This window comes from Amblyomma americanum, chromosome 10 (genome assembly GCF_052857255.1).
Source record: "Amblyomma americanum isolate KBUSLIRL-KWMA chromosome 10, ASM5285725v1, whole genome shotgun sequence".
Classification (NCBI taxonomy): domain Eukaryota; kingdom Metazoa; phylum Arthropoda; class Arachnida; order Ixodida; family Ixodidae; genus Amblyomma; species Amblyomma americanum.
The window spans coordinates 18,345,964-18,369,469 of NC_135506.1; the positions used below are offsets into that span (position 1 = coordinate 18,345,964).

General features: G+C 46.4%; 4 protein-coding genes across 9 annotated transcripts in view; 3 read left to right on the plus strand and 1 right to left on the minus strand.

Moving 5' to 3' along the window:
- LOC144107611 (complement receptor type 2-like) overlaps positions 1 to 5,923 on the plus strand; it is a 72,777-nt gene extending 66,854 nt beyond the window's left edge. For 2 of the 4 annotated variants that reach the window (XM_077640711.1, XM_077640712.1), the window contains exons 11-12: positions 1,883 to 2,440; positions 3,251 to 5,923. In XM_077640711.1, coding sequence (XP_077496837.1) covers positions 1,883 to 2,440; positions 3,251 to 3,524 — 832 coding nt within the window. In that variant the 3' untranslated portion in view covers positions 3,525 to 5,923. The remainder of the gene's footprint in view (positions 1 to 1,882; positions 2,441 to 3,250) is intronic. The other 2 variants (XM_077640713.1, XM_077640714.1) reach the window with 1 other exon arrangement.
- A 2,285-nt stretch (positions 5,924 to 8,208) lies between these two features.
- On the minus strand, positions 8,209 to 14,819 carry LOC144107613 (vacuolar ATPase assembly protein VMA12). Its single transcript, XM_077640715.1, has 2 exons — positions 14,373 to 14,819; positions 8,209 to 10,341 (listed from the first exon to the last, which is right to left on the minus strand). The coding sequence occupies exons 1-2, from the start codon at positions 14,756 to 14,758 to the stop codon at positions 10,116 to 10,118; spliced, it is 612 nt and encodes a 203-aa protein (XP_077496841.1). The 5' UTR covers positions 14,759 to 14,819; the 3' UTR covers positions 8,209 to 10,115.
- A 235-nt stretch (positions 14,820 to 15,054) lies between these two features.
- LOC144106222 (uncharacterized) lies at positions 15,055 to 19,244 on the plus strand. The gene has a single exon (XM_077638963.1). It carries the CDS (start codon positions 15,306 to 15,308, stop codon positions 17,835 to 17,837), a length of 2,532 nt encoding a protein of 843 aa, XP_077495089.1. The 5' UTR covers positions 15,055 to 15,305; the 3' UTR covers positions 17,838 to 19,244.
- A 25-nt stretch (positions 19,245 to 19,269) lies between these two features.
- On the plus strand, positions 19,270 to 23,373 carry LOC144106224 (uncharacterized). 3 transcript variants are annotated; one of them, XM_077638965.1, is made up of 7 exons: positions 19,270 to 19,471; positions 20,101 to 20,286; positions 21,013 to 21,087; positions 21,169 to 21,279; positions 21,457 to 21,549; positions 21,619 to 21,679; positions 22,275 to 23,373. In XM_077638965.1, the coding sequence occupies exons 1-7, from the start codon at positions 19,408 to 19,410 to the stop codon at positions 22,615 to 22,617; spliced, it is 933 nt and encodes a 310-aa protein (XP_077495091.1). In that variant the 5' UTR covers positions 19,270 to 19,407; the 3' UTR covers positions 22,618 to 23,373. The 3 variants fall into 3 exon arrangements, with proteins under 3 accessions (XP_077495091.1, XP_077495092.1, XP_077495093.1); XM_077638966.1 differs by having other exon boundaries at positions 21,478 to 21,549; XM_077638967.1 differs by having other exon boundaries at positions 19,467 to 19,564.
- Positions 23,374 to 23,506: the final 133 nt, after the last annotated feature.

The window sequence follows — 23,506 nt, forward strand, 5'->3', positions numbered from 1 at the left end:
AGCTCGCTCTGTCAGACGCCGAGGTCCCTCTTCAGATGCAATATAATCACTGCTTCATCGTTTTATTTCACTAAAACGCTAAAACTAGCCTGTCTCAAGAGCCAGAATCACAAGTGAAAAAGCAGCAGTTATATTGCAGTTTTCTTCATGCCTCAAGTGACACATACTGACATTTCATGTCGTAGCCATCGTTCGGCAGCCGAAATGGAAACAGGTAAGATAATAAGATAAGAAATTAGGTGGTAATTTATTTCACAGTGGTGATCTGTGTAATCCTTATGCATCACTACAAAGCAGAAAACGTGCAAACCTAAATCTGATGTCTATACTCCTTTAATTAAACAAATTTTTAATAAAAGTGTGAGCACTTTAATTCCTGCGACCAGGATGGCCGCTTTTTTTGCGGGGGGGAAAAAGTGTGAGCACTTTTTTGTGAACTTCATCCACATCTGTGATTATCCATCATCACCCTTCACTTCGTGTGAACTTCATCCTCATTTGTGAATCATCATCATCAACGCTCGTTCGTGGGTTCGTTCTTTGACGCCATTATTGGCAGTGCCAATAAAGCTCGGTTGCCCAGATTACAATATTAATAACAGATTGCTTAAGGTTTGTTTTAGAACAAAGCTCTTGTAGAGCTGTTCTGCCGAATGAACATCACATGGTCCTTCGGTCCTCGGAGTGGTCATATGTGACCACCGCGTGCGGCAGACTCAAATAGCCACTCTTTGCCGCAGCTGGCATGATGCCACAGACCCTCCCCCGTGTACCCTGAACGTAAATAAGCCTATATGGGAGTACGAAGGGAGTAAGCTGTCCCCTAGTTCACTCCCTTTTTGGGGCAGGGTGTGTTTCACAAGTTACGGAGTAGATTTTGATCACTAAATATATGTTTAAATAATGCTTACTCTAGAGGAAGCGCACTAAGGACAGCTTACTCTCTTTTTGCTCATTTCGTGTTTAGAGTGCAGTTGGCGGTGCACTAATTAGTAGCTTCTGAGCAGCTGTATGTGGCCACTCACAAGCGTGCTCGTGACAGCAAGCCAAAGCATGAGCTGTGATCAAGACCCAGCCATGTGTGTAGCCGAGCACGAACATCAGACTTCGTGGCCAAACAAGCACCTGTTTCAGCTGCTCAATTAATTATTCACCTCAAGCAACAAGCTTAACGAGCTTACGCAGCCTTTCCGATTTAAAATTTCTCGCTCTGCAGAGAAAAGGAACCATCATGCAACTGCTCTAGCAGTCAACAAAAAAAAAATCAAAAGCAAAAAAAAATGATATATGTTCCCTGTGCCGTTTGTAAAACCTGCGTGTATAGGCAATGTTTATGGAAAAACGGCATAACTTGTCAGGTTGTGCACCACAGAACAGCGTCAAGACGATCGCATCGCATGTTTTGATCACACACAATGCGCAGTAGCCACTGCGAGAGTGAAGGCATTGTCCTGCATACTGATTCGTGTTTCCTTGTCTGCCTGCAAGTTAAGAAAAAGCATGCAAATTTGCTTGTGTTAGGCTTGGCGAACATTCACAGCATGTAGTCGTAACGATGTGAGACATCAGTTCGAAGCCGGATGTTCGAATTAAAAAGAGCTTGAATTAACGAGAGTAGTTATAAAGTGTTCAGGAGTCCCATGGGGGGCGACACACACCTCACAGCTACAAGTGCACTGGACTGAGGTAAGGAAGGGACCGACATCACAGGTTTGTACAGAGATGACCTGTGTGTAAGGCATCAATTCTGTACTTAAAAAGAATAATGAGTCTAAACAAGCTCAGACATCTCCGTTACGGCATGCAAAATGCCACCACTATTCTGCTGCTCACAAGCCTTGACCCACTGCCGTGTGTTGACCAATATGATACTGTATCGCAGGAAGAAGTACTTTTCAAGGGCCAAGGGTCAGCCAGCGAAGCCCCCTGGTGCCGGCCTGGCTGCCAGCAACGGAAGTGCCAACAACGGAAGTGCCAACATCTCGTACACTGATAGCAGTGGAACGATCTACCAGAACGAAGACTTCTACATGGAAATACCACTCAAGTCCGCCACGCAGCAGAACGGCTCAACCGCGGGAGCAGCACACAACAACAACCACATCACAGCTGCAGGTGGCCACCGGGCGAGTCTCAAGGCCGAAGGCGGCGGGGACCGCCGCAAGAGTCTGACGCCCAGCCGGAAGAGCTCTTTGTCGTCCAAGGAGAACATCTACGAAGAGATCGCCCTTGCTTCCAAGCACCGTAGGCTCTCCTTCGGGGGTGTCACTTCGATAACGGCGGGTCCGACTCCGAGCGCCGGCGTCACCGTCGTCCACTCAGAGCTGCCGCCGTCCTCAGCGGACGATGACAAACCGGAAAACGGGGATTCCTCGCCAGCATTGTACGCCAAAGTTGACTTTGATCAGAAGCGGAAATCGCGGCTGATCAGGGAGCAAAAGTGAGTTGATGCATCTTTTCCATGAGAAATAAGCTCTTTCAATGCTTTAGGAAGCCACTCTGACACACTCGGGGCTAGTTAGAAAAGCGCTAACAATGCCTCTCACGACTGATTGCAGAGATGGTTTCTGTATCACACAAGGCTGCATAAGGCCCGGTTGGCTGGCTTACGTATGGGAAGGTGATAATGTCTAGGAAAGAGAAGAAAGAGAGAACGAAAGTTTAGAAGCTCTGTCTATGGCATGTGTCCATGGTCATAGGCCCGTTGCAGCCATTAAAAACACGTCCACAGTTCATCTGTTGGTAGTCTTGGCTGAGTGCAGCATGATCAATATAGTTAGTATGATTTTAAAAGCATGGACATTTAATATGCCCCTGCATATTGACGAAATATTGGCTGCCATTAAGCTCTATTCACGATCTAGCCATAAGTAGTTGGTAAAAGCACAATGAACAGGCCAATATGCAGGAATATGCTGCAGGAAAAAGGCGCAGTAAACTCTCATGTGATAATGTCATGTACAATTATGGCAACAGTGAAGAGATGTACGTGGTATCAGACATTTTAAGAATGCTGCAAAGACTAATGTAATACTCTGCTTTGAAACAGTAGTGCTAGAAGCTAAGCTTATACAGGCTTTTGCACTGCAAATGTCGCCATGTTGCCAACACATAAATGTGAGACTGACTTTGTGAATCCTTTTCGCTTTCTCTACTTGCTGCCACACCAGGATTTCTTAGGTAACAATTAGGAATAGAAGAAACTAAGTTATTCCCCAGTCTCATCTCAAGTCAATTCTTCTCCCTGCAGTGACGAACCGTCGAACAAACCCGCCCCACCCAGCGGCGTCAAGCTTCGCGACCTTCCCCCAATTCCACCTCCGGACGAAGATGAGGACTACCAGAACCCTTCAGTGGCTATGTCGCTAGTCGGTGCTGTGGTACCTTTGGTGTCACTAGCGCCTCATGTGGTGGAAGGGGACAATGTGTATGTGGACCACCCGTTGGGTGCAGAGATGGTCAGAGGGACAATGCACACTGGACTGGTGGACAACGAACTCTACGCCACGTCGGGACACAGCTAGTGCACCTCCTCTGCTGCACGTCAGGTGGCGCTACTGTACACTACATGTGACGCAAGGAATTGAGCGCTTCTTATCTCAGGGCACGAGCACCACAGCAGCGTCAGGCAGTCAGTAGGACCAGCTTGCAGGGACAAAGACAGTTCTACATTCTTTTAGTATACGCTGGGATCAAAATCATGCTCATGTGCAAACAAGATATTAGGATATGAAATTTTTTTCTGGGGTCATGAGAGGCCTGACGGAAAGTAGAACAGAATGCACTAATATCAACGCTCTTGACTCCATCATGCTCGCATGTGGTCAGTTCTATTTCTATAATGCTGATGCATGGCTGATTTCAACACAAACTCATTAAAAGCTTGATAAGACTTGTTTCTGCAATATGGCCCATGTATTTTCCGCTAGTGAGCATTGAAAACGTCAGAGTAACGACTTTTGGAACAAAGCCTGTTTGTGCGAAGGTAAAAAAAAACATGCCTTGCTGTCACAAGTACAACGGCATTAACAAGTGCTAAACGGTACTGTTTGAGAACTTCCACAGAATGCAACCAACCTGAGGCTGCATTATGCATGACGTTTTCAATTGTTCAAGGCTTTTGTCAAAGGCAGGATATCTTTGGGCAGTGAGCGACCGAGATATGTCAAGAGCTCCAGTATCCACAAGCAAGCTCACGGCCACAGTGTCCTTGTCTGTAGTGTGTGGCAGACATAGAACAGCAACTGTGGCTTGTAAAAGAGCCGTAGGTGTTCCATATGGTATGAGATCCTATATCATATGTGAACCACTTGGAGGGAGAACCAAAAGTAGTAACTGCAGACACCTTGTCATTGAAAACAAATCAGTTTTGTCATAAGTTTGCGTATGTCTAAAGAACTTTGTCCACAGCCAGCAAGCAGCAACTGGCTGGAAATGTCTTCTTGAGCATTCAAGGCACTTGGACCAAGTTACGTAAGGGTCACTGCAGGAGTTTATAGAACGTAGGTGCTCTGAAGAAGCTAAACTTCCTTGCAGCCAAGTGAATTGAAAAATTCCACCTGTACTCAGGTATGAACCCATCTCAAAGCATGCAAAAGAAAGTTTAGCCTTTCTACAGCACTTTTGTTCCAAAAACGTGTATGCCCTGTTCAAAAGCGCACTCAAAATATGGACGGGAACACCTACATAGTATTCAGCCAGTAATAAACTGCTATGTAAGAAACTGAACCACAGCTTTACTATGTCTGCAATACTATGTTTTGCTTCAACAAAACTGCAAATGCTATGCTTATAGTAGCCAGAAAAAGGTACAGAATTCAGCCACACGATTACTTGAGATTAAGGCAGAACATGGCTGTCTGCTCTATTTAGTCAAATGTATGCAAGGTTAATTTGTTGTATCAAAGATACCCGCAGGGTGGTGGTCACAAACTTACTTTTCAGTTATAGCCATTCAACTTGTAATGGATGCTCAATTATTACAGAGACAGTGCCACCATCTTACTTTGCGTCCGAGCATAGCATCATTTCTTATTTCTTAATGCAGCGCGCAGGGCAGCTTCAAAATTAGACAAAGAACACTAGTAATTATATGCTTACACCTGCAGGTGTTGTGTCCCCGTGAGCCCAGCTCTCGCATTTCGAAAATGAAGAAAGGAAGTGTGTTAAAAGGTAATGCAAATTAGGAGGCCTCCCTTTAATGCAAATAAAGTTTTCGTGAAAGCCAGCCTAAAAGAATCACATCTAAAGCACGAGCTACACCAAAATATTGCCGTACAGTCTTGACCTGAGTGAAACAAACAGGTACAAACTACCTTACAAGATGAATAGTTATCCTCGGATTTCAGCGATTAGACCCCCAAATCTTACTAGAGTCGACTTTTCAACTCTAGCTCTTGAATACTAACTAGGTGTTCCCCATTACATTCTGCACATTTATACAAAACACACTTAAAACACTCATCCTATTTCGTTCTTCAATGTGTGCTTGTGATGCATTTCCAGAGGCTTCCATCTGAAAGTGTGCGAAGTCGCCAAGCATTACACATTTCTGCATTTAAAGCTCTGCCACAACTTATCAAAAGTGCTGTGTACAGTGTGATTTGTGGTGTTGTGAAGCACTTTTTCAAAGTGATACTGGTGAACCTAGTCTTGAATGTGAATGTTCACCAATACGAGGTGAGAGTGATTAATGTTGTACAATGCTTGTCAGAATTACCAAACCTTTCAGACAATTGACAGAGAGCATTTTATTGAAGAATAATAATGTAACATGTTATTATTACCTTGACTTGTACATAACTTATAGAGAACCCTTGCAACGTTTGTATATTTATTTGTACAGCTGTTGTATGTATGGCTCTGTGAATGTAGGGCATGTTGTACTATATACAGAGTCTGAAATAAATATGTTTTTGCCTTAACTCTTGCATCTTTATACCTCTGTGGCAGGAAAGATCCTTGAGATAAAACCAAAAAATCTACAAGTATGTAGAAAGTCAGCACTATAGTTGTACTGCGCTTGTCGTAAGTACCTGTGCACACATTTTTTGTAACAACCAGTTCCGTTGAACCAGTTTCAACTGCCTAAGGTAAGCACAAAATGTCACAGGTATCAAAGAAACACTATCAGAATGCAGTAGTTCAAGCTGATGTTCTGAGATAGCAAATATCTGATTTTTAACATGAACAGAGACTTGATAAACCAAAAAACTTGCAAAAATGGAAGACTGCACAAATTATCCATGGGAATTTTGGTACCTGCAACTGGCCACATGCATTCTTTGCGAGCCATGAGTAGATCACCACTTTTTCATGCAACACTCTGTTGATGACCAAGCGTTATGAATTAAGATGAAAGCAGAGCAGCGAATGCTGTCCAGAAAAAATGCCCACCCTCAGTGATGCTGAATTTAAAGCTCACAAGGAACTTTCGAGATACGGCATGCAAAGCAACCACAACAGTCTTGAACAAAGTAGAGTCTGTTCCGCCTATATGGGATCATTCGAGATAAATCTGGTCACATCTTGCACCCCAGACAAAGTGATAAAGCCACAAGCTGGTGGCATTAAGCATGAACAAATAAACATTACAAAGCTTTACAGCACTATTAAGTTGAATCCAAGGAATTCCAACTCTGCAAATGTGCCGGTCAAACCCTCACACTCCTGCTGGTGCAAGTGAAAAGAAAACAATGCACATGTGTCCTACAAGAGCAAGTAATGAGGACCTCAGTGCAGTCCCTGAGTTTCTTGGCCAGTGCTCCTTTCGCTGTCTTATCTCCACTGGCTAACAGGACTTAAATCTAGCACTGCTTGCCTGGCAATCAAACAGCCACCATAAATTTTCTTATATGCAAAACACAGCATGTTCATCAGATTGTAGGCAAAGTACTGAATGATGTCAATGAAATGCAAACTAACTAAATGAAATATGAACGTGTTACACGTTGACATACAAGAAACCATGTCAGACTGGTGAGGAAACACTGGCATAGTGTGTATTAAGCATGACCCATTGAGCTTAAACATGGCTCTTATTTAATAACCTCAGCTTTTGCATGGATGAACGTAGAGACAAGAAGGAATGTATGTTCCAATTTTAAATGAACTCTTTTTGTATCATTCAGACCTGACAGTGAACCTAATCTAATTTTGTCCCACAGTACAGATACTGACAGCATGGAAAAACATCATGCCTGTTGTGCTTAATATGAACAAAACAATCTTACTGCCCAAGATGTCTGATGTCAGATGAGGAACTTGGAAACACTGATAATGTAGCTACCACCTCTAAGCATCTCTGCGACAAGACGCCGTCGAAAGAAATGATGTCTTTAAAAGCAGCAAAATTGATGGAACAACGCAAAGTAACCTTTTCTGTCTTAGTAGAACAAACCTCAGCCACAGCCTTCACAACAATATTCAGAAGTATCACACCAGAAGGCAAGCAAGTTTCAATAGATGTATAAAAACTACACCTTTCTGCCAGCAGTGTGAAACGACAACACGTGTACTGTCTTGATTCTATGAAAGTGCATTTTTTTTCAAAGCTGTGTTTGCCACCCACTATACCAACTACTGCAGTAATGGCCTTGTTGTGGAGCATCCAGCAAATATGGATGCTCTGGGTTTGAATCTCGTCGCCACTGGTAACCCAGATCTCAGATTTTAAATAGCACATTGCAGTGTTTAGTGTCCCAAAGCGACACATGAGTTATGAGGGATGCTGTAGTGAGGACTCCGGATTATTTAGACCATCTGGGTTTTTTTTTTTTACCGAATGCTGATATCAGACAGCACATGGGTGTCTTTTGTGGTCTGCCTCCATTGAAACATGGCTGTTGCTGAAACCCAGATCTAATATGGCTGCTCACCTGACTGTGGCACAGCCATAGCATGGCGGCTTGATCACCCACGTCACCCAGAAACTAAGGGCATTTTCCAGCCACATGAGGCTGCAATACAGAGGTCGCAACATCATTGAGCTTTCTGTTACGAAAGTCGTGACCACAGCTGGCGCTGACCTGGACAGCAGGCCAATGAATGATAGATTTTCTGCGGCCAGCAGCTGAACGCAGGAGTTTTATATTATGACACACTACACCAGAACAGACAACTATGCTGTACACTCATGAGAAAGTCTCTCGTACCACTATCACAGAGTCCCTGAGAGGGATGGCAGTGAATGTCTGAATACAAGCAAAATAGTAAGTAGAAAAATAGTGCTTTATTTTATTTTGTTCTGGAATAATTTACCACACAAAGGGCACACTGGGTTATGTAGAAAGACAAAGCATGTGAGGCTTTTCACAGCCAACTGTGTACCAATGCTACAAAAAATCACATGAACAAAAATACTGGTTCATCATGGCCTGCTAAACTCTAGGCAGTGTTTTAGAAGCACTCCAAAATGTTACCCACTTTCTTTCAGTCATCAATAAAATTAACTCACTAGCAACAGAAACAACCAAAAGCATCACACTAACCGGAAAGTGCATTGCGAGTGGGTGACATTGAAAGTGTTGCACTGGTGTTAAAGCCATATTTTTACAACACAGCGACCTGAATGGTCAAAGCAGGGGGCTTTTACAAAAAGACAAAGCCCACACACCCTCCTGGGCCAAGAAGGACATGTCACCTTTACTTTCTCGCAAGACGATATCACCATTGCATGGTATTTTGACGTCATGAGGAATACAATAATCTCCACATTGTAGCTGCAATAGGGTAAAAATAATGCCTAACACAACAGTGGAATTAACAATCACAATAAGAACTGCCCTACACATGATCATGTGGGAACCTTTTATGAAAGCCCTTATCTGCTTATATCCTAGCCTTTGGTGAGGGCAAATGTCAAAGGAAAGGTGACATTGCTCGAAAAATCTGCAGCTACTGATAAGATTACAACAACTTTTCCCAGTTCTTGCCCTCTCGCTCAGAAGGATCTCAGAGATTGTTCTGCAAACACTTTATCATCTAAATTAAGGGAACAACCAGCCCTTGAACAAACAGAGACACTGATTCCCTTCATGTAAAATATGGCTCTTGCTATCATACATTGCTGCAAGTTGAACCAAGCAAACTGCGCTTGCTTCAAAGTGCACAAATATTTACATGTTACAAGAATCTAGAGTAACCATCAAAAACACCTTGGCCAATAAAATATTAAATGAAGGGATGTGTCAGAAATCCTCATACAGACTCAGACAGCGGCTCTCTTTCGATAACAAATTTCTTCTATTGCCACAAAAAACTACAAGTCCAACCGGTACAAATCAATCACTTTCACATCCCACTCCTTGATCATTTACACATAGTGATAGACTAGACTGACATCAGGAATCATAAAGTACAAAATCAAGAAGGAAGCATCAAACGCTGGCTTTTCTTTGGATGATGTACGTTTTCAAAACAATATGAACACCAATTTTTTTGGTTGCATGTTTTTTTCTGTGAAATGGCAAGTAAGACATTAAAATACATGGATCACCACATAGAAATCGCCTGTGTGCGATAACTAATTTATAATTATTTTCTTCTCTCATGCTTTAGTTTCTATTTCAGCAGCGAAATACTGGCTATGATGTCAAAGATTCAATCAGGCTATACGAAGCATAAAAACATGGCGATACAATCCCTAAACTCTTTTAATTTACTACAACCCTTATGCATGCCTGGTGCTAGAGCTGAAATGAAATCTGGTGAAGCAGCAGCTAGAATACTGCTGTTTCTGTATACCTCACATTACCTACACTAAACTTTAATGTCATAGCCACCATACTGCTTCTGAAACTGAAACATGAGACAAGAAATTACCATTTTTTTTTAACAGGCTGAGGCAAGTTCCATGTGGTGACTGCCACCTTGTGCATCATTACCAAGAAAGAAAACACAATGAAAATTTGGTGCCTGCACTCATTTAACCATCATGCAACACTGCAAGTTTAAACTGTCCACATAGATCCCTTTTACCTGACACTCCACAACAACTTATATGTTACAATAGGTGTTGCTACTGAAGGGTGCCCCTTTACGTCTTTTCACATAAAATGGCCTGCTTCTTGAGCACCACAGCCGTGACTTTAACGATGTCCTGAGTTCATGAACAACTAGATAACCTTTATCAGGAAGTAGAGCTCAGCCACAGCCACCACTATGGAGGCAAAGAGTCCCACCAGGACCTGCAGGGCAACATGGGGAGCCGGCAACGAGTACTCGACCGCCTTGTAGAAAAAGGCAAACGTGCCAGCGACTGTGACCAGCAGGTTGACCAGAGCCCACGTCTGCTGCTTGACTTGCCGGACCTCTGCACCCAGGCTGGACAGTGGCGTCGACCTGCAATAAACAGTTGTGAGGCTTTAAGGCTCGAAATTAAACTGTGGACGATGCAGCAAGCTATAAAGAAGAATACTATATCGGCAACAGTAAAGCGGTACAGACCCAAAGGTTTTGGGTGTCCATTCATTTGCCCTGAAAGAGGCCTAAGGGCCTAGTAATCATAAAAATGAGCTGAACACACCAGTGCGCAGCATTAATAATTGCAAACAATTTTGCACTCTCAGTTTCGGTCTCAGTCGGCACCAGCCCTGAAGTGCACCTTGGTGTCACAGTTGACCGGCCAGCCTAGACTACCACAATACTGATGACGTCAGCATCGCCAGCAAGCACTGGTTGTTTCTGAGAACAAACACCAGGTTCAGTGACATCACAATAATTGGGGCAAGAGCACCTTGACATCACTCGATACGGGTGGAACTGCCAAGCGGCTCTTCGAACAACATTCAAAATAATGTTAAATTATGTTCCACTCAATGCCTGCAACTGAAACTTGCTAGAAGGCATCTCCTTATACCTACGAAACAAATTATATGGTTTATTTGCGTTCAAAGTTTAGTGTCTGTACGCCTTGAAGAGACAAGACGAGAACAGAGTAAGTCAACAATATCCTAGCTCAAGTCAGGAGGAGGAAACAGGCATAGGCAGTGCATGTAATGCAAAGGCAAGATAGCCTACGTTCATTAATGGTAATGGACGGGATTCCAAGAGAAGGTAAGCATAGCAGGGTGCAGCCAAGAATATGCTGGGTAGTGAGATTAGGAAGTTTGTGAGGATGAGTGGCCACAGCCAGCACAGGACAGGACTAGTTAGAGATCACAGTCAGATGCCTTAGTCGTGCCATGGACACAGCTGGGCTGACGCTGAATAGTCATTTAATTGTGCCTGAAAAACAAGCCTCAGGCTAAGTAGCTCAGGAACACACTCAGTAGCTTTCAACAGTATGTACTTGCAATCAACAGTGAGGAGTTTCCAAAGAGTTGTGAAAATTAGCAGCCAGTAATTGGCATGTTTCCTGGAAACTTCCCTGTAAAAAAATGTAGGCATGTAAGCGTATTTGTGGTTGCATGCAGCAAATGAGATCAGTGGCGACCAAGGACAGTACATCGACAATATTGAATCTGCATTTAATTCCACACGCTTATTTCAGTCAGTCTCTGTTCGACATTGGAATACAGTTGCCAGTTGTGATTACAATTATGTGTTATTCAGGAATGCAGAGAACTACACATTGTGCAAATGCAAGAAAGTGCCACACAGTAGCCAAAATTTTAAGGGTCCAATACCAACTTTCTAATTTCAGCCCTTAGCATCCAAACAATATAAATTAGGCTGAGCTAATCAAGCACTCTTAAATATCCCTTTGCAACCATCATATTAATTGCTGAAACCAAATTAAAAATTAATCAGCACTGGTACTAAATCAAATAGGAATATAAATCACAACAGACTGTGGGACTGGGCTATAATCCGACACACCTAAAGAACAAAGAGGCAGGCAACCCTCAAGAGGCCCTCCAGCCAATGCCATTGACCAGTTTTCATGACCATGCAGTTAAACCACGGTTATTCCCCTTTCACCTACAACCTCCTCCGATGTCAAGCAAGGTACTCCAAGGCAATTAACTAAGACATCATGAAAATTGATAGATGCCACTAACTGGGGGCCTCCTTAGAGAGACATTTGCTGCTTCATTCTCGAGTTGTATCCGACTACAGCTTGTTTGCAATTGCTTCTCAAACACAGCGTGAAAAATGAAAGGCAAGAAAGCCAACAAGAAGGGAGAACGTTCTCTGAAGCTCAGCTGCTGGAAGACAACAAATCAAATAGTCTAGTCTTATTGCGGGCATTTTCAAGTAAGACATATGGTGCCACTAAGCTGCATGGATCACATGCTGCTGAAAATAAATGTCTGTACTCTCACAGAGAACGTAGAAATCAATAGAACGCTCATGCAGAATATGTTTCTCTAAGTTGCAGACATGAATATTTGGAAACCTTTAAAACCACTGATACAGCAACAGCGGAACAAGTGGCAGATAAATGGTACCACTAAGGTAAGCATAAAACTGTAAGGCAAAAGTGTCAACGCTCATAAAAGCATAGTTTTTCATGCATCATGCATGCAAAACAAGAGAGAAATTGCATTTCCTAGAATGCGTGTCTACAGTACAACAATGCAATGATGCAGATATCAGCTCACTGCTATCACGCCAGTCGTGTTTCAGCAGGAAAAAATTATATTTCTCTCAGTTTCGTTTGCAAACTACCCCTTACACTAAAATAAGACATTCTGAAATCATAAAATATCCATAACATCAAACAGCGAGCATTAAAGCTATGAGACCACTCAGACTCGGTATTCAATAATTCCGAATTTTGGTGAGACCCTAAATCGAGAGGACGACCAATTCTCGCTCCCTTTATTTTAGAAGCAAAGCCTGCATTGTTCCTGTCAATGTTTTTTAATATTCCATGTATTTCGGAGTAGCTTGCACAGCCTAAAATATACAATGGCATCAGCACAGTGTAATAAGTGTGATGTCCCAGGCACGCTTTGTCCTTATTGCCTTCACACTTCGTTGGCCGTATTGTAGAAGGGTACTAACACCAGTTGAAAAAAAATTAATCCAAACCTTTCGAGATGAACTCAGCCCTTTCTTCAAGGGCAAATGAATAGTCAGCATGCTGATACTTTTTTTTTTTTTTTCAGCCCTTGGGCTGAAAAAGCACCCGTCTATAGACTGTTGCAACATTAAACACACACCATAAAATGCTCCTGTCAGTTTAACCACTCACTTCATCGCCCTGGAATTTGACGCAGAGATGGCATACAACAGCCTTGTTTTTTCAAAACTAAGTTTGGATGATGTACTTTCCAGATTTGATCCAAATTAATTATAAATCCGAGTCACCTACACCACTGGCAACCCCCCATAACAAACAGCTTTCGCATAGTGTGCGTTAAGCCTTGCAACAGTCTGTACGTTGCAAACCCAAACAGACGGATATCTGTCGAAGGTGTTCACATTCAATTTGTTGAAACAGGAAAAAAGACTACTATGCTTGTTTAGCTTCTGCTGTTTCCTCTTCTTTCAGACTCTTGGCCAGTTCGCGCAAGATGGCGCGGAGTGCGGAATCCACGTATTAAGACAGACTGTGCTGCTATTGCTGACATGTGACCCAGAGGACCTGCGGTTGCGAGGGACGTTGAGCGAGTGTTTGTGCTGCGGTGAGAACCGCAGTGCCTTGGCAGCGCAGACACGTGAGCGGGTGACGATCATGAAATCAAAAAGTCGCTTCAGCTTCGATGCCTGGCCGAAACAGATAACAAAAAAAACATACGGAGCAGGATATTTATGCTTTGAAGGAAACTTTTGGAAGCCTAGAAAACGACAAGAAGCCACATAGGCAAGACTCAGACCGGCCGAATTTATTTGCAACTTTGTTTCCTGATTGGCGGGCGCTGTGGAATAGGAAGTTCAGGTCACTGTCTAGACAGGGCATGAAAGACTCGCTCAAATCCGTTCCCGCCAAAGAAACGCGGTGTCAGTCCGGCGAAAGGGCTTTCGAGATGCGGCCCAGAAGTCCGTGAGATGACGCGCGGCCCGTCGAGCGACACCAAGCGTGGTAGCCAACCAGCTAGGACAGCAACTAGTCAGGTAGCGCAAGAGCCCACGGGCCAGACACCAGCCCCGCCTCTTTCCGACGAAATCGTCCGACGCGTCTGCGACCGGTTGGCCAGTCGCCGCCTGTCTTGACAGTAAATAGACCGCCATTATTATGGTCTCGCTTGTACAGCCTGCCACCGGGCCTGCGCACGATACCACGCCAAAGAGGTGGACATCGCACAAGCACGTTACGATGGAATTCGCGGTGCCAATCTCCAAGCACGAAATCACGGGTACACCCTTCTACACTAAAACTTTCACTATAGTAGAAAAGTGATGTCAGCTACACTGAAAATTTCAGGGTAGGGCTCAACGGTCTTACATGAACCGAGAAGCCGCAACCACAACATGATACATACCCACTACGACAAACATCCACATCCGACGTCATGCGGTTGTATTCCCGGTTCTGCTGTTGCGCCCTGAGCTTCTGCACGCGCGCTTCGAGTTCAGGGTTGCGGGGAGGCGTCACGGGACTGGGATAACAGACCTCTGAGCCTTCCAAAAGTTTGTGCAAGTATACGGGTGCGCTGCCGGCGGAGGCACGTACAGCGTCGCGGAGAGAACGTAGCCGCTGGAACGGTATGCCGGTGGCATCGCAGTTTAGGGACTCTTCTGCTTGCTTTCGCAGGGCTTCCTCGTAATCTTCGTTATCGCGCAAGTTTTCCAAAAAGGCAAGTAGTGTGCTGCCCGGCTTGATCCTAACGCCTTCGAAACTCAGAAGTCCCTTCCTAAGCAGCGCCATATTGAAATAGGTGGCAGACGTGGAGGTATGACAGCGGCAAGTAGCAAAATAGTAAAACTCTTAAGCGTGAAGTAGACTAAGTAGTAGCGCCGCCAAAGTTAACCGCGCACATTTGTGTGCAATCACGTGTCAAATTATCAATGCTAATGTTCAAAATATAATATTTTCTTGTAGACAAAATGCTCAGTTTTTAAGCCAAAAAATTTATTACGTCCTTGTCACTGCAAGGAAATGCGCAACGAGCTGCATTTAATTTCCTTTCTTTGCTCAGCTCGAGCCAGCCAATCACAGCCTGCGACGGCGTTGAATCAGTGTGCGCCATTGTTGAGGCGTGCGTGGAATCTGTTGCGGTGGTGGTATTGTACTACGTCGTTTCTGGTTTCTTGTGTGCCCCGTTTCCCCGTCGTTGACTGTTCCCAAAAGCGACAACTATCTCCGGGCGTGGGTCTCGGAACAGGTGCGTCCTGACATTTCCTCTCCGCGATCGACTTTTTTGTGTCCCTCGTGTGCGCCGTGAGAGCGGCGGCTTCAGAACCGACGAGCCAAGATGGCTCCTACGGCAGATAGCGTAGGCCTAACGACGAAGAAAACCATGTCCGAGCTGCGAGTGATTGAACTGCGCAGCGAACTTGAGAAGCGCGGACTAGACAAGACAGGCGTGAAGGCTGCGCTCATCGAACGGCTTTCGCACGCGCTCCGCGACGATGGCGAGGACGCCGAGACGTACGAGTTCGAGGTGCCGGTGGACACGACGCCGGTGAAGACTGCGACGCCGGCTGCCGCGGCAGCCGCCAAGAAAGCGGCCACGAAGCGCGTGAATAAGAAGTTGAGCCACGACAACGAGTCTGAGACTCAGAGCAATGACGATGCGCACGAGGGCGGAGAGTCTGACTACGAGGAGGAGGCTGAGATCGAGACGGTGGACGAGGAGGACGAAGACGAGGGCGGCGACGAAAAGGTGAACAACGGCGAAGCCGACCCCAAAGGGGAAGATGAAGAATTGGAAGGCGGCGATGTAGGCGACAGTGATAAGCCTGAGAAAAAGAACGCCGCCAAGGAGCAGCAGTCGTCGAAAGAGGACGAGGACGCCGGCCACGAGGCTGAGCAGGCCTTGATCGTGCACGCCGACGATAACCACGACTTGGACGCGGACATTGAAGAGGACGAAGCCAAGGAGGCTGACGCGGGCACCGAAACTCCCAAAGCAACTGCCGGCCCAAAGACGGCAGCCGCGAAGAAGGCTGCGGCGGAGAGCGCTAAGAAAGAAGCTGCCGAGGGAGTCAAACCTGAGCCAAAAAAGGCCGCTACACCGAAGACCGCGAAAGCTGCCGGCAAAGCGGTGAAGGCGGCTCCGAAGGCAGCAGCAGCTGCTGCCGCCGCGGACAAGGAGCCCGTGCGGAACCTGTGGGTGAGCGGTCTCTCCAATACTACCCGTGCGGCCGACCTCAAGGCGCTGTTCGGCAAGTACGGCAAAGTGACCTCGGCCAAGATTGTCACCAATGCCAAGACACCTGGTGCACGCTGTTACGGCTTCATGACTATGAGCACAGCCGAGGAGGCCGCCAAATGCATCCAGCACTTGCATCGTACTGAACTGAATGGGAAGATGATTTCAGTTGAGTGTACCAGGCATGAGCCAGGGGGCGCCCTGCGTAAGTCTGAGGCCAAGACCGGAGTCGCCGCTGGAGCAGCAGCAGCAGCTGGAAAGGCCGCTGCTCCGGCTAAGGAGACAAAGGAGCCTGCTGCCAAGGCAAAGCCTGCGGCAGCCAAGGTGGCAGCGAAGCCCAAGGAGGCTGCTGAAAAGAAGGCTGCAGCTGAGAAAGATGATGACCAGGTTGAAAAGGCCGAGGACGAGGAAGCTGCAGAGGAAGCAGCTGAGGAAAAGGAAGATGCAGAGGAAGAAGAGGGCGAAGGGGATGAGGAAGGGAAGGGCAAAGACCGCAAGCGCAGGGACAGCAAGGAGCGAAGGCGGAGTCGAAGCCACTCACGAGAGCGTTTTGTGCGTCGCCGTTTCTTCCGCCCATTTATCCGGGGCTTCCGGGCTGTGCGTGGCTTCAGGAGGCCATTTATCAGAAGGCCATTCTTCCGAGCACCATTCCGTGGACGCATGGGATCTGACTTCAGAGACCAGAGGGAGCCTTTCCGCAGGGCTGAAGATGGCGGATCGTTCCGCGCTAGAGAGCTCGAGCGCAGGCAGCGTGAAGAGGCCTTCCGCATTGAGCGAGAGCGGGAGCGCCTCCGTGTTGAGCGTGAGAAGTTGGAGCGAGAACGTCTTGAACTCTTGCGCCTGGAGCGTGAGAAGCAGCGCCTTGAACGGGAGCGAATCCAACGTGAGCGTGAAGAACTTCGGCAGCGCAAGATGGGCCGGGCCGCAGAGTTTGGTGAAGGTCCAGGCTTGATGCGGCGGCCAGTGAAGCGCCCCTACGACGACGAGCCTGGCGGTGTGCTGGGAGCTGGGCCTCCCGGCCGCATGGAGGCTGGTGGGGACGCCTTCTGGAGAGACCGCAAGAGGCCCCACATGGGGCCTGGACGAGACTATGACCGTGGCACTGACCGAGATGACCGGCGCTTTGACCGGTCTGGAGACTTTGGCGCTGACAGAGAGTTCCGTGGTAGCAGGGCCCCCAGAGACAGGGTGCCTCGTGAGTCACCGCCAGTGCGAAGGATGGAGCCTCGCTTTCCCTCAAAAGAAGGTTTTTCGGGAGCTGGCGCAGCGTATGGAGGGGCCCGCTTTGGAGGTCCCCAGGCGTCCGGAGGCGGGGGAGATCATTGGAGCTCAGGGGGTAGAGGCGGCTACTCATCGTCCGGGGTAGCAGGAAGCTCGTGGAGTTCTGATGGCCGCAAGCCCGACTCGGGCCATAGCCAGTCTTGGTCCTCACAACCGGACCGCTGGTCAACAGGAAGCGGCTTAGGAGCGCGTGGAGGCATAGGAGGCAGTTCCATGGGTCAGGGTTCTCAGGGTTACAGTTCGGGAGCTGGTGGCTCTGGTATGATGGCCCACTCTGGCATGGGCAGCGGTGGAAGCTTTGGAGGCGCTGGAAATCGGTATATGGGCGGTGGAGGGGTCAGGCGGTACTGAAGATGCACACGGCATGCAAGGCTCCTCGCGGTTCTCTGCCACTGCAGCCTGACAAGTCGTGGCTTTTTGGGGCAGCAACAAGCATGTCTGTCATTGAGATGTGAAACCACCACCCATTGTTTCCTTTTGTTATTGTTCATGACGCACTGAAGGCCCCCTTGTCTGAGCATGGATGAGAAATTGAAGCTGGATGGAAAAAAAAAAAACACTAGGCTCGAAAGGCTCCTATTGGCCTCCCTCTAATTTTTTTTGTATAATGACACTTCACAAAATGTAGACATGCTCGCTCGCAGTAGTCAAGATCTCCTGGGAAAAGTTGACGCTTTGTACAGTGACGTGTATTCTTGAATGAGGCAATGTGCTGTCGCCAAAGGAAGATGCCTTAGGCAGAAATGGATTGCATGCCTCTTGTGTCATTCCAACAGTTGTGACTGCAAGAGTATTGAACTTCTTTTTAAGTCATCTGTATTAGTGCAAGTGCACTGAAATGAGGCACACAGCCTTCTTGTTAAGAACGGCAATGGAATCTTCATGACTAGGAAAAAGCAAAAATGATTTCTGGAAAAAAAAAGGCTGTCAACAATTGCAAATGTGGCAAAATGTCAAGAGTGATGTCCCTTCATTTGTAAACGTCTGGCTCGAGCGAAATGCCGTTGAGAATGATTGTTCTCTTTATGGGGCGTAAGCATTTCGAAAAACATGTCGCCTCGGAATCTACATTTTTCATCATCAGCGTTGCCGCGGTGGAATGCTCGCGTGTCCTCCTGCATCTTGCACCCGCATCGTCTCGCGTTCGGTGAAAAGGATTATCAGGAAAATCTGCATCGCGAGCCTTTTTTTTTTCCCCGTCCCCTTCTTTTTAGGGTTTTTCTTTCAGCATCCACAGCGGTAATGGTTACATTGTTTCCTTTGTTTGCATTGCCATTGCCTCATTTATTGTTGGTGTATGAGTAAGCAGCAAAGGCATTCTGGATCTTTCTTTTTTTTTTCCTGTACCTGCCTCCTCCATTGCATCGTGGATTTCCTCCATATATTAATTCCAAGCATCTTTCCATTTTTTGACCAGAATGGCTTTGCTGTATGTCACATTTGTGCCATTTTTTTGTTAAGCTCGAAGTGTCTTGATTTTCTTAATAAACAAATTTGGGCCTTAGCCAGTTGCTTTGTTTGTTCGAGTAGTGTTTGCATACAGCTTACTGCAAGACTAGTGTCCTGTGTAGCTTGAGTAGCTGTTCACTACTACCGAAGGACCTGATAAGGGCATTATGGCCTCACTGTAGTCTCAAGCATGTGTCATTCATGTGCAGTGCTATTAATTCGTCATGAGTTTCATTTTCAGCTCCCAGCGCCCCCACCTTGGACCTCTGCCAACAGATCCTGAATAAATATCGTTCATTTCACACAGCGCATTGACGTTTTGTCTTTTTTAACTCTGGTCTGGCTTGCCCTGCGTGGCCGCCTTATCTGACCTTCCGAAGTGACGGGAAATGCTTCCACCAAGGAAATGAACCTCCCGCTATCGTGACAGGACGGCGACGCGGGCCAATTTGCGGCAGTTCATTCCTTCAAGATGATGCTAGTAGCTGTGCTGGCCGTCGTACTGTGCCGTCTTCCGACAGCCCTGGGTCTGGGCGGTAAGCTGTGGTGTTGATTCGTATTGGGTTTGCGCACTGGTCTATTTTGGTTCCCGCTCTACTCGTAATCGAGTGCGCAGCCCGTTATGCGCGGTAAGAGTTGCATAACGGTGACTTTTCGTTTTGCTTGCCATGCCTAGGGGTAGTGAACTAATCGTAATAACAATTGTAGTAATAATGGAACTGTAGGTGAATTTGTGTGGTCTATTGCGGCCTGGAAGCGAAGCCTGAACTTTGTGGCTGTTTAGTGTCGAAAACGTTTGTGCCTTTGCATAAACTACCTCAGAAGGACTTTGGTGTAGGCCAGTTGGTATGACATCATGAAGAGCAAAACCGTAAAACAGGACGAGACTGAGGCAGGCGACAACACTGGGCAACACCGCCCTGTATTGTCGCCTGCCTCAGTCTCGTCCCGTTTCGCGCTTTTGCTCTTCATGATAAACTACCTCACCTGCCTGCTCCTGCTTTTGTCCGGTGCAAATGCGCTGAGGTATAGTATGCTAGAAGCAGAGGCCGTAAACAGTTTTCGGGTTAGTTCATAAACGTTTTTGTGCGTAACTTGTCTGCAAGTCCGTCGTGGTCGTTGGAAATTCATGTGGCCTCCGTAACGGGGCTGTGGTGTCCCGCAGCCGCTTACAGTCTGGTGGTTCTTGGACACGAAGACATCGTTAGTGAAAACGCAGCTGTGATATGGGACTCGGACGACAGCACTTGTTTCTCGATGCCTTCCGAGGTCAACGAGACGTTGGCATCAGTGAGACTCTTCCTCAACCCTCCAGTCGACATCGGCCTCACTCGGGTCGTATCCGAACCACGTGAGGAAACTTTAAAACCTTACTAGAGATCCGCCAGCTTCTGCGCCTTTTTTTCTGTCTACTTTACCACTGTCTTTCCGTAACCAAGGGGCAAAATTTGTTTCGAACCTCCCGCCTTGTTCGTATATGAATTTGACGTCAAGGAAACAGGAAGTGACGTCAGCACAAGCGCAAATTTTTGCCTTTTGAGCTTGCAGGTTCGCTTAAGTTTCAAATGTGTTTTGAAATGTAGTGATGCGTTGGGGCCCCAGAAAAGCCACAAAATGCATTAAGATATGGCATGTATAGAAGCTTGATCAAAGCATGCCATGAATGTGCAGGGCGAGGTGGTGTGCAGCATCACGCACTGAATGCGCAGAGCGCGGACGAGGTTCACGTTAAAGGGGCTGTGCAAGGGGTCTCAAAAAGATGCGATGTGCCTCCCTCACACTCCCCCTCCCCCCTCCCCCGCCGGATTTTGACGCGCGCGAACCAGCCTAGCAGTAGGCTGCTGACGCAACGAGCGTGGATTTGGGCGAAAGCCCAGCACCGAAGGTCGCCGCTAGACGCGGAAGCGGGAGTTTTTAAAAATTGTCTTGTGAATTATCGGCGGCTCGTTGGCCTATGCTCTACATAATGCGAGCATTCTATAGACAACCTCAAACACCCTTTTCAGGGACCCTTTGAGCTGTTCACTTGCTGCACTGTAGCAACTGAACTTCTCTGATAAGAACCTACGTTTTCCAGAGCCAAATGTTGTTTACTACCTCCTTACGGATAACAGCAATGGATTCCCGACAGCTGAAAGAGATGACCTTGAAGGTGCGAGACAAGACCGCCTAGTCGATGTTTACTGCACGTGACTGGTCACAAGACACTGACAGGACAACTTTGAATCTGCAGGCAATGTCTGGATATACGATGGAAAGGTCACGGCTAAGGTCCGAGGCGTTGACATACACGGCGTTACCAAACTTTGCGAGGTGTCCATATTCAACATCAGTGAAAAGATAGGTGAGCAAAAATTCCATCGGCTGTTTTTTATCACTTGCATGTTTTGATAAATGCGATGTTAGCTTTATAATCAAGCCTTAAGGGTTTTAAGCAGCAGATCTAGACAGCAGGTACTGCGAGCGGAGACATTCATGCAAGAGAAAAAAAAAATGCTGAAAAAAATGCTATATTCTTCAGATGTGCTGGCAAAAACTGCAGCGGCTTCCAAACGTGCAGCAGCTTCGCAGCAACCAAAAGCCAGCTGGACATTATCATGGCAACTGATTTTATGCAAGTATTGCAATCAATTAACTATATACCCATATTCAGGCTGTAACCGCAGCTTATTCCTTTCTCCAGATGCAGCATTGCCACTTATAGCCACTGTGGCAATACTCTTGTCGGTCCTTTTCTGGAAAAGGTAAATATTCTTATTGTCTCCTAATGCTCAAACAGTTTGTTTTGCTCAAAATTATCTGCAGCTGAACTTCCAAGCTGTCACGCAGATCGCATCACTGAATATTAACCGCTTTGCAAATGCCATCAGAGGCACAAAGACTCCTAAGTGCAACTAGGTTGGATTAAGGGAGCTACTTGTCATCTTTACTGGCCATTGTGTTTTCCTAGTCCATGAACAGATGGACAAAGTAGAAGCCTGGACGAGTTGGTATGCACTCATTCTAAATACAGCGCACAGAAGACAAGGACGACGGACATTTCCTTTCTGTCGTCCTTGTCTTGCGTGCCCTGTTTTTAGAATGAGAACAGATGGAGCTATGCATATGCTTACAAAAGTATGCCGTACGAAAGGTTGCAAGTCTTTTTTTTGAGCCATTACAAAGAGAGCACACATCCAAGCATTAACATTCAGCAAAAATGCAGCGCATCTACAATAAGCTGGCATGCTTTCTGGTGAGGATTATTCAGCAGAGTGTCAGAGCCAAAGGATGAAATGAATATCCAAGAGGAAAGTTTAGTTGCTGTTGCTAAAGCTCTTGCATTATTCTATAAAACAGGCGAAAAGTTCCCTGCCCTTGTGTTGGCAAGGCATCTGGACTGCCACCAGTTGCAAGACGTGGCAGAAGACCGCTGCCGCTGACCCCGGACGACGAAGAGGATGACTCAGTCACGTTCGTCACCAGCGACACAGCAGCCCTCTTCCACAGCCGCATTTCACCCAGAGCTGAATGGACGGAACCCCAGAGTGTTGATGGTCACAACGGCCAACGTCGCGACTCCGATCCCGACATCATATCGGACATTGCGTTTGTCAACCACTTGCTGGAAGTGTCGCACGAATATGCCACACTTGAACCTCCAACTTCAAAAGACTCTTGTATTAAGTATGGAGATGTGTGAAGCATACAGAGATATTCTGGTTTTCAGCCATAAGGGCAGTTTAGCTGTCAACATGGGTGCTTCGATAAAAAACACGTGCTTTTATCTGGCAAGTTGGATATAGTGTAGTTCAGTATGAAGAGCAATGCTCATTCAATTTGTGTTAGGTTTCACTTCTGATTCAAACTTCGAATAGAAACATGACGTTTATCCTTCAATAAAAAAAAACCACATGCATTTTAGCAAAAAAGTAATGTTTGGGTTCGAACTTGGAGGTCAGTCATTACGTCAATATTACCTATCTGCTGTGCAAAACAATGGACTACACTGCACAAACAGCATATGGGCAGCATTGAGTCAAGACTTAAAAATGCATAACATGCTCTCAAGCAGTGTTTGAAGATGAAAGCCAATGTACAGTGTAGTGAACAAATAACACAGAGTAATGGACTGGATTCCAAGGGAAGGCAAGTGTGGCAGGAGGTGGGAGAAAGGTAGCTGGGCGGATGAGATTAAGAAGTTTGCGGGGATACGGTGGCCACGGCTGGTACAGGACAGGGCCAATCGGAGAGACATGGGAGAGAACTTTGTCCTGCAGTGGGCGTAGTCAGGCTGCTACTGAAATGTACAGGCCATTCAGGTGTTTTGCAAGTTACGTTGTTTTACGCACACACTGGAAAGTGTTAGCTGAAATATGCAAGTGAGTATGACAGCACGCAACTCCAACTGTTTCAACACTGCTTCGTTACACTATGCACATTAAACTTGCAGAAACCCGTTTGCTTTCAAATTTGCCATGAATTTTGTCCAATAAATTAGCTGTAGTTCAACCCGGCTGAACCTAGTAAGATGAGCGAAAGCTCTGTTAAGGTAAGCACATGCCACGCGCTTTTGCGTCACGGTGCGTCAC

Bases quoted from the DNA above. Each gene is read 5' to 3' on its own strand.
- LOC144107613 (XM_077640715.1), bottom strand. From the start codon at position 14,758: ATGGCGCTGCTTAGGAAGGGACTTCTGAGTTTCGAAGGCGTTAGGATC. The intron at 10,342-14,372 runs GTATGTATCATG...TGTTTATTGCAG, and splicing joins GTGGATGTTTGTCGTAGTGG to GTCGACGCCACTGTCCAGCC.
- LOC144106222 (XM_077638963.1), top strand. From the start codon at position 15,306: ATGGCTCCTACGGCAGATAGCGTAGGCCTAACGACGAAGAAAACCATG.
- LOC144106224 (XM_077638965.1), top strand. From the start codon at position 19,408: ATGATGCTAGTAGCTGTGCTGGCCGTCGTACTGTGCCGTCTTCCGACA. The intron at 20,287-21,012 runs GTGAGGAAACTT...TACGTTTTCCAG, and splicing joins TCGGGTCGTATCCGAACCAC to AGCCAAATGTTGTTTACTAC. The intron at 21,088-21,168 runs GTGCGAGACAAG...TTGAATCTGCAG, and splicing joins TGAAAGAGATGACCTTGAAG to GCAATGTCTGGATATACGAT.